Source organism: Mobula hypostoma, chromosome 9 (assembly GCF_963921235.1).
Source record: "Mobula hypostoma chromosome 9, sMobHyp1.1, whole genome shotgun sequence".
NCBI classification, from domain to species: Eukaryota; Metazoa; Chordata; class Chondrichthyes; order Myliobatiformes; family Myliobatidae; genus Mobula; species Mobula hypostoma.
The window spans coordinates 5816864-5835463 of NC_086105.1; the positions used below are offsets into that span (position 1 = coordinate 5816864).

The 18600-nt window shown below is 42.6% G+C and overlaps 2 protein-coding genes across 6 annotated transcripts in view; one reads left to right on the forward strand and one right to left on the reverse strand.

Moving 5' to 3' along the window:
* Positions 1-18600, reverse strand: part of ano6 (anoctamin 6) — a 174686-nt gene that overhangs the window by 116269 nt on the left and 39817 nt on the right. Inside the window, exons 2-3 of one of the 2 annotated variants that reach the window (XM_063057667.1) lie at positions 9294-9370; positions 8067-8114 (exon numbers count right to left, since the gene is read on the reverse strand). In XM_063057667.1, coding sequence (XP_062913737.1) covers positions 8067-8114; positions 9294-9370 — 125 coding nt within the window. The remainder of the gene's footprint in view (positions 1-8066; positions 8115-9293; positions 9371-18600) is intronic. The other variant, XM_063057669.1, reaches the window with a different exon arrangement.
* Positions 1-18600, forward strand: part of LOC134351476 (homeobox protein DBX2-like) — a 140868-nt gene that overhangs the window by 10359 nt on the left and 111909 nt on the right. Inside the window, exons 2-3 of one of the 4 annotated variants that reach the window (XR_010019154.1) lie at positions 1553-1763; positions 4439-7457. The exons of 2 other annotated variants lie outside the window; for them this stretch is intronic. The gene's annotated coding sequence lies outside the window, so the exon portion shown is untranslated. Of the gene's footprint in view, positions 1-1552; positions 1764-4438; positions 7458-18600 lie in introns of those variants that run through there. One more of the 4 variants, XR_010019155.1, reaches the window with a different exon arrangement.

Consider the following 18600-nt stretch of genomic DNA (forward strand, 5'->3'; position numbering starts at 1 on the left):
GGTCAGAATTGGGTCATTAAAAATGGTTTGAGAAAAGTGAGAAATGATCAATGGTACTGAGAAGCACAGAGGTCAGGAACAGGAGGGTACAGAGGACACTCAAATCAAGGTGATGGAAATAGTGGTAGATGGTATCTCACTGTTTGGATGTGGAGGTGTAATCATCACTGAATCTGGAGATGTAGTCATCACTGAATTGAAGGTGTAATCATCACTGAATAAATCAAGGACAGCGGAAGCAGATAAACCAATTGCCTTTGTTCTTGCCATGAGCTTGGAGGATGGGGGCTGCCATTTTGTGAAGCTGCTCTGTAACTTCCACCTTGTGAACTATTTGAGAACTGATTCTTGCCCTGGGATAATCTAATCAGAGCAAATGAATGTGGACACAAGAAGTTTCTGTTATTGACCTGCTAAACCTGTCATGTGCTATCATGAGAGGCTGGACAAACTTGGGTTGTTTTCTCCGGAGCGTCTCAGGCCGAGGGGAGATCAGATAGAGGTTTATAAGATTATGAGAGGCATGGATAGAGTGGACAGAGAGTATCTATTTCCCAGGGTTGAAATGTCTAATACCAAAGGGCGTGCATTGAAGATGCGAGGGGGTAGGTTTAAGGGGCATGTGAGGGGTTAAGTTTTCTACACAGAGTGTCATGGATGCCTGGAATGTGCCATCTGGTATGGTGGTACAGGAAAATACATTGTAATCTTTAGAGACCATATGGACATGGTGTGCAGGTAGGAGGGATTAGTGTTTGGGTGTTTTTGATTTGCTTTTTAGCTGGTTTGGCACAACATTGTGGGCTTAACGGCCTGTTCCTGTGCTGTACTCTTCCATATTCTCTCTAATCCTTATTACTAAGAGGTGATCCTTGTAACAGCCTCTTGGTTGACATGGACATGTTGGGCCAAAGGGCCTGTTTCTGTGTTGTATTACTCAAAGTCTCTACAACAGCAAGGACAGTCAGGATAGAACCTAGATCACTTGATCTGAGAGGCTGCAGCTTCACTAACTGTGGCACTGTTCTGACTCAAAACCAGAAGTGCAGCCCTGCCTCTCTCTAACCACATGCTGAATTTGAGTAACTTGTTGAATCTTAAGGAAAGGGTGTTAACTCCCATTTGTACTTTGTTTTCATAAAGGCAAACAATCCAGAGCAGAATGTGTTAATAGGAATTCAGTACTGCAGAGGAGGCTGATACACATTAAGTTCTTAATTCAACATGCAAAGGAATGTGTACCCATTTCTTTCCCTGCGTTAACATTGTGGGTAGATCAGTCATAGCTAGTAGTCACCAGATGCTTCCTGTCTGCAACATTGTGGGTTTAAGATGTCATTTAGTGACTAAGTGGGCACTGTACACTCAGATTTCTGGTTGACTGTGGCAGGGAATTAAATAAACAAAATAACTTGTAAATAATCTGGTTGAAGTACACTATGAGTTAAATATTACCTTTTCTTTGAGAAAGTTGCACTCAACTAAATATTAAATTGTACATTTACGTAGGTAATGACCCACAACACTAAAAATGTTTTTAAAATTTCTTTAGAAGCAAATGGCTTTAAGCAAAAAAAAGCGACATGAGAGGTTCAACAGATGCGGTCAGCGTCTACAGAAAGGAATAAAGTGTTGCCGTGTGGCCCGAGATCCTTCATCGGTGCACGCACTTGCTCGTGAGTCTTCACAATGAGGAGCTCCAAAGTAGTTAGAAACAGATGAACCGATAGCATGAAACAAAGATAAAACGTTTCCGTCATTGGGTGAGAGAACTTCAGTTACATCTTGTACATACCGTACGACCAGCAATATCCAAACTTTGAAAACAATTCCTCTTAGTATTTAAACAGGCAAGAATTTCTGATGTTGATGATCTTATTAAGTTGATGCTACAACTAATCTAAAAACATTCCAAGATTCAAAGTACATTTGCAGTATACAACCCTGAGGTTCATCTTCCCACAGAACCATGGAATCCATTCAAGAAAAAAATCAAACCCCTTCACCATGTGCAAAAAAAACCAGATTGCATGAATGGTTAAAAAAATTGAGTGAAAAACACAATATAAAACATGAAATCGAAAGCGTCCAGTCATATTCAGTATGGTTCAGTTCAGCTCAATCTAGCGCTGTGTCGGCTGTTATCTGCAGGCAGCCCCAATCAAAATCGGACAAAACAGAGACAAAAAAATGGAGCAACTAGAAACCAGGAGCACAGTGAACCAGACAACATTAACATTTATATTAGTAACAGTGCATTTGATTTCATGGTATCAAAGCAAGGCTTACAAATACAAAGTTGATTTGTGTTCAGCATTACATGAAATTACATACAATTCACAGTCAAGTGTTATCTTAATTTTGCTCTTTTTTCATTTTATTTTTCAAAAAAATTCATTGACAATATTTAGTGATTCAATGTATAAATGATTCAACGAGACAGTACATTAGGATGATTATTAGTAGTGATCATATGAAAGGAGATAAGGCCAGATCTAACACTGTCTCAACTTTTCTGCTTTAGTTAGTCTTCACTGCATTCTTTCCAAATTTGATCTTAGCGGCAGTAAGGTGGGGCAGTATGAGCTCAAATGATTGCCTGGGCTGCAGTCTTTTGACATGGTATCAACTCCGTGATGTTAACACACACAAAATGCTGGAGAAACTCAGTGGGTCAGGTAGCATCAATGGAGAGGATTTAACAGTCGATGTTTTGGGCCAAGATCCTTCATCAGAAATGGAAAGGAAGAGGAAGAAGACAGAATAAGAAGGGAGGGGTGGCAGGCAGCGAGCAAGCAGTAAAATTTTATGGGGAGAAGGTGAGAGACTGGGGCCGAGTGGGAAATGGATCAGCCATGATGAAATAGTGGAGCAGACTCAATGGGCCAAATGGTCTAATTCTGCTCCTATACCTTATGGTCTTATGGTAGTCTGGCAGGTGATAGGTGACAGCTGAAGCCAGGTGTGGGGTTAAGTGGGTGGGGAGGGGGGATGAAGTAAGAAGCTGGGAGGTGATAAGTGGACTATGGGAGAAAGGGAAGGAGGATGAGTACCTGAGTGAGGTGATATTAAACTATGCACATGGCTCATTTGTGCAAAACTGAATTAAAAGAAGAAAATAGAAGCAGATCCTAACCGGTTGTGCAGGGGTGCCCAAGGCATCCATCTTCTTCAGCTTTTCATCATTACTGAATGACTTAAAAACCAAATGACTCATAGTCAAAGGTTCTGTTCCTTTTTCTGACTATTATTCCATATCCTCTTGCTGATCCTGCACCTCCTCACCCCTCCAAACATCTGCCTGTCGCAGATCTCTCTTTGATGAACGCCACCCCCCATCCCAGCCAGGATCTTTGAAGGCAAAGAGATGGAAGGTCATAGAAGAATGGCTCTCCTTATTGTTCAACACTCCCCAATTCTTGTTCTGGTAGAACTTCCCTTTTAGAACTGTTCCCCATCCAACGGAAGAAACCAAGAACTGCCACAGAGAGACCATATCTTGGGCAGCCTAAATCTACAGTTACGTACATTGAAAACAAGCCAGTCATAATTATATTTAGTTGTTAAATATCTAAAATAAGGGTTGCCAGGTAACATAAACAAACACTTTGCATACTGTTAGCCAAGGGTGTTCTATTTTGACTCTCTTTCTATACCACACAGTTTCATAGAGACAACAGGCTAATTTTAACTGGCCTTATCAAAATATGAATAATAATGACTTTGTGCTGTTAGTTTACATGTGACCACTTCACCAATTTATTGATGGTGCAATAACATATTGACATTTTGCAATAGTAATTAAGGAATTAAGTTAATGCTACATGGTACAATCGACAGGTCTTGGCATACGCATGTTTAGACTCACATATTTGCACTAAACCTGCTTGAAATTTAAATTTTGTTTACTTATTTCAATTAATCATCAGAATGTCTTTATATAGTTTGCTGAAGTATATATCCTGTCTTTGAACAGTGGTACTTCTTGAAGGATGAAGTAATACAAGGCCAATTCTCTTTTCTTTCCGTGATTTTGTGGTTTATCATTATGACTAAAAGGGTGACATTTATAGCAGTGTAGATTTAAGTCAAAATTTTATCAGTTACAGATAGTTACCCCCAGGGAAAGAGAAACTAAGGCTGGAGTAACCTTCAGAATATTTTGTGATTTTAACTAATTTACTGTAAAGGGTTATTTATGCTTTTAATGCATTCATTATATATGAGTTATAGATCTGGTGGCCAGTTTATTAGGTACCTCCTGTATCCGAGTGTTTGTCCGTGGTCTTCTGCTGCTGGGTATGACGTGTTGTACATTCAGACATGCTGTTCTGCACACCACTGTTGTAACACGTGGTTACCTGAGCTGCTGTCAGCATGAATCAGTCTGGCCATTCTCCTCCAATCTCTCTCATTAACAAGGCGTTTTCACCCACAGAACTGCCACTCACTGGATGTTTTTTGCACTCTTCTCTACAAACTCCAGAGACTGTTGTGTGTGAAAATCTCAGGAGATCAGCAATTTCTGAGATACTCAAACCACCTCACCTGGTACCAACAATCACTGCATGGTCAAAGTCAATGAGATCACATTTCTTCTTCCATTCTGATGTTTGGTCTGAACAACAACTGAACCTCTTCACCATGTCTGCATGCTTTATTGCATTGAGCTGCTGCCACATGATTGGCTGATTAGATATTTGCATTAAGAAGCAGGTGTACGGCTGGACCCAATAAAGTGGACACTGAGTGATATTGTTATTCAGATTCGCACTTGATGCAATTTTTTCACGTTGTCCACTGTCAATACAACTGCATCCAATTTAATGTATTAATTTCTTACTTATTTGAAGATATTCTAGATCAATATTTCTGATCAAGTATCAACCCATGATCATCTCACTGAAATGAATCATTGCTTACTGACCATTGTATAGCACCACACATCTGGGACTGATGATGCACAAATATGCTTACCCGGGGGAATCTGTTTTGTTAATAGAGGCAAAACTAAAGTTAGTCGCAATTATCGAGCAATAATTACAGATACCAATAATAAATATCAGTCATGTGAATTATGAATCATTTTGTGTGCTGTAGTGATGTAAATTTTAACTCCAAGTCTCCTGCACATGTTTGAACTTGAACTGCTATGTATTGACAACAATGGTAAGCCTTCCTTCTCTTTCTTTGTCTGGGATTCATCACAAGACTGGAGAACTCCCACGTGTGGTAGATCCACCAATGAATTTCCATTGTTTCTATTAGTTACACATGGGAAATGAACTATCTAAGTTAAGTGAGCTACTTTGCTGCCAGGAAACTTTTGTAACGGGAAGAGAATATTAAACTGCCTTAATAAAGAAAACAACTGTTATTAAATTAGGCCTTTTCAAAGGGAGGTGATGGGCGTAATTGCACAGATCAGTTTTACACCTCTCCCAACATTCTATAAATGCAAGCCACTAAGATAACATTCCTCTTGTTCCTAAATGTTCAGCATGCATCTGAATGCAAAAACAACGTGCCATCTCCTCTTTGGAAATGGAATCCTGCAAAGAGTTTCTAGGCTTTATGCAGACAGAATGTGTGAGCAAACAGTGATCTGGTTCATATGAGCAGTCATAGGGAATGCCTGCTTTCCCCCGGCAGATTACTTTGCTTTGCAAATGAACCACCAGTTGTTTATTGTGTGCAAATGATGTCCCAACTTCCGTGGAAAAGACTTTATAAATTGAAGGCAAGGATGAGAGATCATAGGCAGTTTTTTGTCAGCATTGTTGATGGGCATTGATAACTCTCAAAATATGCGTTTATGTGTTTGTTAGTTTATTTATTTATGTACGCACGTATGTCCAGGTATGTATTGAGATACAGCTTGGAATAGGCCCTTCTGGCCCTTCAAACCTTGCCGCCCAGCAGTCCCCCAATTTAATCCTAGCCTAATCATGGGACAATTTACAATGACCAATGAACCGACCAACAAGTAAGTCTTTGGACCGTGAGAGGAAGCTGGAGCACCAGCTGGCCACCTGGTCAGAGGGTATAAACTCCTTACAGGCTACGGCAGGAATTGAACTGCAGGTCGCCCGTACTGCAAAGCATTGTGCTGACTGCTATGCCACCACACCACCCCCGTTCTAGGTGAGTCCATGGCACCTTAAAGATTAAAGAAAGGGTGCTTCAGTAACAAATATAATCACCCAGGGACATAATTGAAAGATTGAAGGAGTTCACAACATCAGCACATGATAAGGGGTAACTTGTACGTTGTCAAGAAGGCAAATGAACTACCTAATGTTCTCGCAATTGCTGCCAAATCAATAATGAAAGCATTTTTCAGTCCTTTGAAGGATCCTCCTTTCTAAGAAAAGTATTGGCAAGGCTCCTATTCTTAGTCACCGCAATTGTGGGTCACAGAAAACTTGTTTCGTCTTGCCAGATAAATGGATTAATAGTACAATAGATTTTAAATGTTTTCCAATTTTTTCTGCTTTTAATAGTCAAAAAGGCATAATCATCTTGGCAACCTTTTATCATACAATGGGTTGTTTAATGAATCACCCTATGGCCAAACATTAGAAAATTTAAATACACTTGCTAGTCACAGAGAGTTTCCCAGATGACAGAGAAATCTGTATGCTTTGCATTCAATTCACCTCAGCACTTTTCTTTGATTTTCATTCGATATTTACTTCAGCACTCTTTGATGTTCACTTGACTTTTCTGTAATGATGCTGAGAGCATTGAGCTAGAAGTGGATTTTGAAAATAATATGGCAATTGTTTCAGTGTACATTTTCCTATAATCAGGCCCATGTCTCTTCACGTGTTCCAAAGTATTAGCATCAAACCCAATACTTGTGACTGCGTGATTGTGTTTAAAATGCCAAGCTGCTCACTAAAGTCAGAAGGTTATATTCCGCTGATGATTCAAATCTTTCCAGGATGTATTGCAAATTTCTTAGTAAACTGGTGAAGTGGTCATTTAAAAATTTTTAAATTAAAAATTTAAGAAGTGACATAAATTTCATTTATTTCATCATTTGTAAACGTTTAGAACATTAACTTAAAAAGATTTTCTAGATCATTACCATAGCAATTGCCAAACATATAAACACTGAATTTAAAACTGTTCCTGGCAATAAAGTTAAACAAGAACCATAATGTAAAATTTCTTTCGGTCAGTACTCAGTGAGGCTTGATCAGTATATCTAAGCTCAACTGCAATGTGTGCTTGTTTCCCAAAGAGTTATGAAAAAGACCCGTGAAGACCTTCAAGCAAACAAGTTTTCGGGCAACATCCAATATTTGCAGCACTTCAACATCGTTTAACTATGGCTTGTTGTGGTGGGAAAACTAGTGTTTTAAAACAGAAACAGTTACAGTAACACACATCAAAGTTGCTGGTGAACGCAGCAGGCCAGGCAGCATCTCTAGGAAGAGGTGCAGTCGACGTTTCGGGCCGAGACCCTTCGTCAGGACTAACTGAAGGAAGAGCTAGTAAGAGATTTGAAAGTGGGAGGGGGAGGGGGAGATCCAAAATGATAGGAGAAGACAGGAGGGGGAGGGATGGAGCCAAGAGCTGGACAGGTGATAGGCAAAGGGGATATGAGAGGATCATGGGACAGGAGGCCCAGGGAGAAAGATGGGGGGGGGGGGAACCCAGAGGATGGGCAAGGGGTATAGTCAGAAGGACAGAGTGAGAGAAAGAATGTGTGTATAAAAATAAATAACGGATGGGGTACGAGGGGGAGGTGGGGCATTAGTGGAAGTTAGAGAAGTCGATGTTCGTGCCATCAGGTTGGAGGCTACCCAGACGGAATATAAGGTGTTGTTCCTCCAACCTGAGTGTGGCTCACAGAAAGTAATCTTCACAGTTTCCTATCAGACCTTACGCAGAATAAAGCTTGAGCAGAGCAAGGATCTTCAATATGTTCAGTGTTAAATATTGTTTGGCAACTACTTAGTGTACAAGTATTCATCTTACAATCGAGTTTTTAACCAAGAATTCCATTTCCCACAAACTTTCACCGGAAGACGTGTGTGCATGCAGTACTATCTTACCCCATATGCAGAACCAACTAAACAAGAGGACTCTTTATGAACTGGACCCTGTTGATGGTACAGGGGAAAGGGTTACACATATTCAACAATACATTTATGCACTGCTTGTTAAGAGGTGACATTGGTAACCTGCTGTACAGGTGCACATTTTTATCCGATAAACACAGCTACAATATAATTCTTTCACTAACACCTTTGGTTAGATCTAGATCCTGTATCAGGAAAGATATTGGGAAGAACTGTTAAATTCCATCACTAGTCAATGATATTCAATGTGTGATTAGATAACTTAAAGACTGTTTACTAAACTATGGAGCTTTAAAACCAGGTATTAAGCCATATGCATCATTTTTTGAAAACTAGATTCTATGGGGGGGAGGGGGGAGGTGGGAAGGGGAAGGGGAGGGGGAGATGGAGGGGAAGGGGAGGGGAGGGGGAGGGGAGAGGGAAGGGGAGGGGGAGGGTGAGAGGGAGGGGAGGGGGAGAGGGAAGGGGAGGGGGAGGGGGAGAGGGGGGAGGGGGGAGAGTGAAGGGGAGGGGGAGAGGGAGAGGGAGAGGGAAGGGGAGGGGGAGGGGGAGGGGGAGAGGGAAGGGGAGGGGGAGGGGGAGAGGGGGGAGGGGAGAGTGAAGGGGAGGGGGAGAGGGAGAGGGAAGGGGAGGGGGAGGGAAGAGGGGGAGGGGGAGGGGGAGAGGGAAGGGAAGGGGAGGGGGAGGGGGAGGGGGAGGGGGAGAGGGAAGGGAGGGGGAGAGGGAAGGGGAGGAAGATAAAGAGAAAGAGAGAGAGAGAGGGACTGAGACTATCTGCTTTTATTTCCTCCTGAGGTAATATCAAGGAAGAGCGCAGCATATTAACAGAATTCATTCTATCTATTCTCACCAGTCACACAAATTAATAAAAGATGATCAGAATCGGCCTTCCATGGAAATCAAAATGAGAAGAGTACTCCCTGCATTATCGGAGTATTGAAACAGTGGTTTTCACATCATACTTTGCAGCGTTGGTTCTGATCTTGCAGGGAATTATCCTGGTTACCAGAGGCACATAGTGAAATACTGTACCAGGGAAATAATCAATGAGGTATAAAATAACCACAATATCTTTTGAGAAACCAATAAATAATTTAATAATAATACACATTTTATTCCATATGGTCCAACCACTCCCAAAAGAGCTCAATGGAAATTAAAGTCTCTACTGTTTTTCCTAGAGCACCCAAGCCGCCTTACCAGATCAGTTATCTGTTCTTGTTCACATATCGTTCCATAGTTGGGCATGTAACTTTGCACACAAAACTCCTCATCTCCTGAAACAAAACAAAACACAATTTTACTGATATGCACAAATCACTGAAAAATCAAATGGTGCTAAATCTGCAAGCAGATTTAAAGACTGAAAGAAGTTTGGTGCTTCAATATTCAAAACCACCATGGATTTACATAAACTCAGTGGCCACTTTACTAGGTATACCTGTACACCTACTCGTTAATGCAGATACCTAATCAGCTAATCATGTGGCAGCAACTCAATGCACTAAAGCATGCAAACATGATCAAGAGGTTCAGATGTTGTTCATATCAAACAGCAAAATGGAGAAGAAATGTGATCTGAGTGACTTTGACCGTGGAATGCTTGTTGGTGCCAGATGAGGTGGTTTGAGTATCTCACAAACCGCTGATCTCCTGGGATTCTCATGCACAACAATCTCTAGAGATTACAGAGTAGTGCATGAAACAAAGAAAAACATCCAGTGAGCAGCAGTTCTGTGAGCAAGAACACCTTGTTAATGAGAGTGGTCAGAGGAGAATGGCCAGATTGGTTCAAGCTGACAGGAAGGTGACAGTAACTCAGATAACCACAGGAGGTACCTATGTGTATGAAGATACTTAATGTTCAAAAAATTTTTTTGAAGTTCAAAAGTAAATTTATTATCAAAGTGCATATACGATATGTCACCATATACAACCCTGAGATGCATTTTCTTGTGGGCATACTCATTAAATCTATAGAATAATAACCATAACAGAATCAATAAAAGTCCGCTCAACTAGGACATTCCACCAGAGAGCAGAAAGCAACAAACTGTGTAAATACAAGAAGAAAGAAATAATAATAAAAAATAAATAAGCAATAAATATTGAGAACATGAGACGAAGAGTCCTTGAAAGAGAGTCCCTTGGTTGTGGGAATATTTCAATGATGGGGCAAGTGAAGTTGAGTGAAATTATCTTCTTTTGTTAAAGAGCCTGATGGTTGAGGGGTAGTAATTGTTCTTGAACTTGGTGGTGCAAGTCTTGAGGTTCCTGTACCTTCTACCTGATTGCAGCAGTGAGAAGAGAGCATGTCCTGGGTGGTGAGGATCCCTGATGATGGAAGCTACTTCTCTGCTACGGTGTTTCATGTAGATGTGGTCAATGGTGGGGACGGCTTTACCCATGTTGGACTAGGCTGTATCCACTACTTTTTATGTGATTTCCCGTTCAAGGGCACTGGTGTTTCCATACCAGGCTGTGATACAGCCAGTCAACATACTCTCCCACTGCACATCTCCAGTAGTTCGTCAAAGTTTCAGATATTATGCTGAATCGCCACAAACTCCGAAGGAAGTAGAAGTGCTGCCATGCTGTCTTAAATTGCACTTATGTGCTGGGGCCAGGACATAATAATAACACCACGGAGGTTAAAGTTGTTGTCCCTCTCCACCTCTGATCTCCCAATGAGGACTGGCTCGTAGACTCTGGTTTCCTCCTCCTGAAGTCAATAATCAGCTCCCTGGTCTTGCAAACATTGAGTGAGTGACATTGTTACGGTACCACAGCCAGACTATCAATCTCTCTCCTATAACCTGATTCATCTGCACCTTTGATTTGGCCTATGACAGCGGCGTTGTCTGCATTGGAGCTGTGCTTAGCCACACAGTCATAAGTGTAAAGTGAGGAGAGCAGGAGGATAAGCACACAGTCTTGTGGTGCACCTGTGCTGATGGAGATTGGGGAGGAGATGCTGTTGTCAATCCAAGCTGACTAGGGTCGGCAAATAAGGAAATCCAGGATCCAACTGCATAAAGACATATTGGGGCCAAGGTCTTGAAGAGCAGCAAGTTCAACATATAGACAGTGTACAAAGCCCATCGCTAGAAATATTCTTCACAACACTGTAACCATAGAAATCATAGAAACAACAGCACAGAAACAGGCCTTTTGGCCCTTCTTGGCTGTGCTGAACCATTTTCCGCCTAGTCCCACTGACCTGCACACGGACCATATCCCTCCATACACCTCCCATTCATGTATCTGTCCAATTTATTCTTAAATGTTAAAAAAGAACCCACATTTACCACCTCATCTGGCAGCTCATTCCATACTCCCACCACTCTCTGTGTGATGAAGCCCCCCCTAATGTTCCCTTTAAACTTTCCCCCCCTCACCCTTAACCCATGTCCTCTGGTTTTTTTCTCCCCTTGCCTCAGTGGAAAAAGCCTGCTTGCATTCACTCTATCTATACCCATCATAATTTTATATATCTCTATCAAATCTCCCCTCATTCTTCTACGCTCCAGGGAATAAAGTCCTAACCTATTCAACCTTTCTCTGTAACTGAGTTTCTCAAGTCCTGGCAACATCCTTGTAAACCTTCTCTGCACTCTTTCAACCTTATTAATATCCTTCCTGTAATTTGGTGACCAAAACTGAACACAATACTCCAGATTCGGCCTCACCAATGCCTTATACAACCTCATCATAACATTCCAGCTCTTATACTGAGTACTTTGATTAATAAAGGCCAATGTACCAAAAGCTTTCTTTACGACCCTATCTACTTGTGACACCACTTTTAGGGAATTTTGTATCTGTATTCCCAGATCCCTCTGTTCTACTGCACTCCTCAGTGCCTTACCATTAACCCTGTATGTTCTACCTTGGTTTGTCCTTCCAACGTGCAATACCTCACACTTGTCTGTATTAAACTCCATCTGCCATTTTTCAGCCCATTTTTCCAGCTAGTCCAAGTCCCTCTGCAGGCTCCGAAAACCTTCCTCGCTGTCTACTACACCTCCAATCTTTGTATCATCAGCAAATTTGCTGATCCAATTTACCACATTATCATCCAGATCATTGATATAGATGACAAATAACAATGGACCCAGCACTGATCCCTGTGGCACACCACTAGTCACAGGCCTCCACTCAGAGAAGCAATTCTCTACCACCACTCCTTGGCTTCTTCCATTGAGCCAATGTCTAATGCAATTTACCACCTCTCCATGTATACCTAGTGACTGAATTTTCCTAACTAACCTCCCATGCGGGACCTTGTCAAAGGCCTTACTGAGATCCATGTAGACAATATCCATTGCCTTCCCTTCATCCACTTTCCTGGTAACCTCCTCGAAAAACTCCAATAGATTGGTCAAACATGACCTACCACGCACAAAGCCATGTTGACTCTCCCTAATAAGTCCCTGTCTATCCAAATGCTTGTAGATTCTGTCTCTTAGTACTGCCTCCAATAACTTACCTACTACCGACGTTAAACTCACCGGCCTATAATTTCCTGGATTACTTTTTGATCCTTTTTTAAACAACGGAACAACATGAGCCACTCTCCAATCTTCCGGCACCTCACCCGTAGACAGCGACATTTTAAGTATTTCTGCCAGGGCCCCCGCAATTTCAACACTAGTCTCCTTCAAGGTCCGAGGGAACACTCTGTCAGGTCCCGGATTTATCCACTTTAATTTTCCTCAAGACAGCAAAAACCTCCTCCTTTTCAATCTGTACAGTTTCCATGATCTCACTACTTGATTCCCTCAATTCCATAGATTTCATGCCAGCTTCCTTAGTAAATACAGACGCAAAAAACCTATTTAAGATCTCCCCCATTTCCTTTGGTTCCGCACATAGCCGACCACTCTGATCTTCAAGAGGACCAATTTTATCCTTTACAATCCTTTTGCTCTTAATATACCTGTAAAAGCTCTTTGGATTATCCTTCACTTTGACTGCCAAGGCAACCTCATGTCTTCTTTTAGCCCTCCTGATTACTTTCTTAAGTATTTTCTTGCACTTCTTATACTCCTCAAGCACCTGATTTACCCCCTGTTTCCTATACATGTCATACAACTCCCTCTTCTTCTTTATCAGTAGTTGGCAAGAGAGTTGACAATACATAAGTGCTTAAGATTTCTTTCAGTTTTCAACATCCTTGTACATATTGACAAAATGATTAACTGAAGTGAACTAGAACAGAGGCTAAATGGTTCAGGCAAATCACTAATAATACAATTGTGCTTTCCAAATGTGATTTTGCCTGCTTCTTCAACCTGACGATCCATTGGTGAAATCACACTTGGAGTATTTCCTGTAGTTTTGGGCCCATGTCTAAGAAAGGATGCGCTGGCAATGGGCAGGGTCTGCAGGAGAAGGATCCTGGGAATGAAAAGGTGTGTTTGATGGCTCTGATCCTGTAGGGGAAGAGTGAGTTCAATCGTGATACAATAATGATTGCTCGGGGTTCAAATCCCATCACTGTTTATATGGAGTTTGTCCTTTCTCTCTGTGACTGTTTGGGTTTCTTCTGGGTGATCCGGTTTCCTCTCAGATTCCAAAGATGCATGGTTAGGGTTAGTAATTCTTTGCATGCTATGCTGACACTTTTGACTGCCGCCAGCACAATCCTTGCTAATTTGATGCAAATGACACATTTCACTGTATGTTTTGATGCATAGTACAGTGCAAAAGTCTTAGGTATATATAGCTGGGGTTCCTAAGACTTTTACACAGTACTGTATTTGTCAACGTGGAGTGGACAAATAAATCTGATGGAAGCAAAGGACGTTGGGAATGGTGAGGGTGGCGTGCCATGAGAAGGGTGTGGGACAGGAGGCAGAGAAGGAATGCCACGCACAGTGTGTGGCATGAGTGCAGGCTCACCCAGCCCTGAGACGCCAGGCAAGGTCATCTGAGTCCAAATAAGTGGTTTATTGATCATCGCAGAATGTCTCTGTGGTGTTTCCTGCTCCCTTCCCTCTCCATTCCCCTTTTCCCAACCATGATTCCCCTTTGGGTGTTGAAAGATGTGTATTTTCCCCTCAATCTCGGGTCCTGTACCAGAGGCCCAGAGCTTGAGGGTTTGGTGCAGTATCCTTGTCCCTAGTAGTGCGCTCTTCTGGACCGAGACCTCAGATGTAGCTCCCGGGATTTGTCGGAGCCACTCTCCCAGTCCAGGTGTCACAGCCTCAAGTGCCCCTATCACCACCGAGATTACTCTGGCTTTAACCTTCCACACCCTCTCTATCTGCTCGTTCAAGCCCTGGTATTTCTCCAGCTTCTCATATTCTTTCTTCCTGATGTTACTGTCATTTGGGATTGCCACATCTATTTCTGTTGCTTTCTTCTGTTCCTTGTCCAGTATTACTGTGTCTGGTTGGTTGGCCAGTACCTGCTTATCAGTCTGTATTTGGAAATCCCACAGGATCTCAGCTCTGTCGTTCTCCACTGCCTTCGCGGGTGTTTCCCATCTGGACTGGAGAATGTCCAATCCATACACAGTGCAGATGTTCATGTACACAATTCCTGCAACTTGGTTGTGCTGTTCAGCGTATGCTGTTCGTACCTGCATCTTGCACCTTGCCACCATGTGCTGGATGGTTTCAGCCAGTTCCTTGTAGAGTCTGCATCTTAAGTCTTGTCTGGTGTGATAGACCCCTGCTTTCTATTGCTGTTCTGCTCAGCACCTGTTCTTGTGCAGCCATCAGCAGTGCCTCTGTGCTGTCCCTCTGCCCTGCTATTTCCAGCCACCGGTAGGATTTTCTTATGTCAGCCACCTCTAATATCTGGTGATGCTACATCTGTGCAGTGGCTTGTCCTGCCATGGCCTCTGGTCCTCTGGCTCTCCTTCCATTTCCATGTCCCCTGCCTGCTGTCTGAGGCTTTCTCCTAGCAGGTCGTCCTTAGGGGCCAACTTCCTGACATACTCATGGACGTTTTGCATTTCTTCCCGGACTGTGGCCTTGACGTTTCCAAGCCCCCGTCCTCCTTTATTCTCGCGGGTGTATCTCCATGTGTTGTTAGTAGTTTCTGGGTGTCGATGTCAGCGGCTTCCAGTTCGTTCTCTGGCCGGCACACTATTGCGGCTGATATCTGATGACTGGTAGGGGGAAAGTGCTGATGGCTCTGATATTGTTCTTCCCATTCAGCTGGATTTTTAAGACCTGGCTCACTCTTTGGAGGTACTTGGATGTTGCTGCCTTCCTTGTGTCCTCATTGTGGTTTCCATGCGCCTGCAGAATCCCGGGCACGGGGGCTCCGGGTTTCAGGTCCCGGTGGTGGCAGCCTAGCAGGAATCTTGGGCTGGACTCGTGCTTATGTTACACCTGCCTACAAAGACTTCTGGACCAGAGCGACAAGAACAAGTGGAGTCATGCCAGCTCGGACGTTGCCCTGATTAACAAGCCTCGCACCAATGGTTGGGGAACCAGGACCATATGGCGAGAAATTGGCTATCGGACCAAACTATAATTTAGATTAGATTAGATTATGAGGACACGCAGTCCTCTTTTATTGTCATTTAGTAATGCATGCATTAAGAAATGATACAATGTTCCTCCAGTATGATATCACAGAAACACAAGACAAACCAAGACAAAAAACACTGGCAAAAACCACATAATTATAACATATAGTTACAACAGTGCAAAGCAATACCATAATTTGATGAAGAACAGACCATGGGCACGGTAAAAAAAAAAGTCTCAAAGTCTCTCGAAAGTCCCATCATCTCACACAGACGGTAGAAGGGAGAAACTCTCCCTGCATGAACCTCCAGCGCCGCAAACTTGCCGACGCAGCACCCTGGAAGGACACAGCTTCTTGAGTCCGTCTGAAAACTTCGAGCCTCCGACCAGCCCTCCGACACCGAGCACCATCTCTGCTGAGCGCTTCGACCCCGGCCCCGGCAACAGGCAAGAGGCAAAGCCGAGGATTTGAGGCCTTCCCCTCCGGAGATTCTTGATCGCACAGTAACAGTGGCAGCGAAGCGGGCATTTCAGAAGTTTCTCCAGATGTTCCTCCATGCTCCTCACGTCTGTTTCCATCAGATCAGGATTGTGCACAGTACCTACTTAACAAATACGGTATCATTCCAGAGTGGCCACACGTGCTGTGTCGCGCCACCATCTTCTCCTCCCCTCTAAATGCACGAGACTGGGCCTAAGACTTTTGCACAGTACTGTACTTGTGACAAATAAAGGTAAGTTTTACTCACTGGAGTATAGAAGAACTGAAATTGACTGAATATTGAAAGATCCGGATAGAGCGGGTGTGGAGAGGATGTTTCCATTAGTGGAATCTGGGACCAGAGGGCACAGCCTCGGAATAAACGGACATTCTTTTAGAACAGAGATGAGGAAGAATTTTGTTCGCTAAAAGTTGCTGAATCTGTGTAACTTATTGTCACAGGCAGCTGAGGAGGATGAGTCATTGGGTATATTTAATGCAGAGGTTTTATATGTTCTTAATTAGTAACAGTGTCAAAGATTACAAGGAGAAGGCAGAAGTCATAGAGTCTCAGAAAAGTACAGGACAGAAACAGGTCCTTCAGCCCATCTAGACTGTGCCAAACCATTTAAACTGCCTACTCCCATCGAGCTGCACCGAGACCATATCCCTCCATGCCCCAATGTACCTATCCAAATTTCTCTTAAACGTTGAAATCAAGGAGAATAGGGCCGAGAGAAAAAATAAATCAGCCATGACCGCGTAGTGGAGCAGAACATGATGTGCCCAATGATCTAAATTCTGCTCTTATGTCTTATGGTCTGATCAAACTTTTCAATGAAATAAAGGCAACTCAGTAGTTGATATGCACATGCATAATGCAAAAATATGTGATAACAAATGGCATAATGAATCTGTAGGCAGAATACCAAGAGATTGGAGAATAATTACAGTGTAGATTCAAACTTGGCTAAAAGGCAAGTGGCAGAGTTCTGTGGTGAGTGACAGCACCTGCTGCTACCTTAAAGTGAGTAATACCGTGAATTAGTAATGCCTATCAGACACTTTAATCTAAAAGACCTCCATAATCCAGTGATGTCACGTTAGCAAGATAGCTGAGCAGCGTGTGATCCAAGAAAGAAAATGTACAATTATAAGCTGATATCGTAATGATTTTATGGATTCATCAATAAAAGCTGGAACTTTCACACAGTCACGGTTCAAGGTTCAAGGCTGTTCAATGTCATTTCCAGCATACAAATGTGAGGAGAACGAAATAGTTGTTATTCTAGATTCAATGCAGTACAAAAAACCCACAAAAGATAAAGAACAAATAATAATAATAAATCACACAATTAATATAAATACATATATGATTGTATGTCCATAAAGTGACACTTGGCTGTACTTAAGGTAAACGATGGGAAATAATAAGGTAGTGGTGGAGTTAGTGAGTGGAGGTGTTGATCAGCCTTACTGCTTGGGAGAGTAGCTATTTTTGAGTTTGGTAGTTCTGGTGTGGATGCTCTGTAGCCTCCTCCCTGATGACAGTGGGATACAAAGTTCATGAGCAGGGTGTATGGATCCTTCATGATGTTACTGGCCCTTTTCCAGCACCTTTCTGTATATATGCCCTTGACGGTAGATAGGCTGGTGTGAGTGGTGTGTTGGGTAGTTTTCTGAGCCACAAATAACATAAGTAACAGAAGCTAAAACAAAACAAATTACAATTTTAAAATCCGGTTAGCATCCCAGAAGAAAATCTTTTCTCGAACAATTACATTTTGTCTAGATTTTACCAGCAACAGTAGCAAGTATATCTGTAGTTCGTTCGTTACGTGCCATGTCTTATGATGTGGGTGATCATGGTCTTGCTTGGAAAATTTCTCTAAAGAAATGATTTGACACTGCTTTCTCCTAGACATTGTCTTTACAAGACGAGTGACCCCAGCCATTATCAATACTCTTCAGAGATTGCCTTCTTGGGGTCAGTGGTCACATAACCAGGACTAGTGACATGCACCAGCTGCTCATACGACCATCCACCACCTGCTCCCATGGCTTCACACGACCCTGATCGAGGTCTAAGCAGGTGCTACACCTTGCCCAAGGCGGGCAGTGGGAAGGAACACCTTATACTTCCTCTGGTAGCAATGTGTCTCCACTCTGCCACCTTTCTGTGGTAGCATGCTTGATTTTAATAAACTTGTTAAGGACAGACAGTTACTAAGATTTGCTGATAAATAATTCTTCACAGTTGGATAGTATGTGTGTTGCTTTAGTTACCCTGAATGGGGCCAGCGGCTGGTGGTAGTAGCTTGTCCCACTGTGCAGGAGACTACACAGCATCCATGCGAGGACGAGGCTCCACCCCAACACACCTCACCACCACCACAACTTTATCATTTCCTGTCAGTCACCCTATAAACAAACACTCCTGTGCCCAGAGTCACTTTATGGACGTACAATCAATCTATGTATATAAGCTATTTTATGCATTTTTATTGCATTTTTTTTATTACTGTCTTCTGCATCTTAT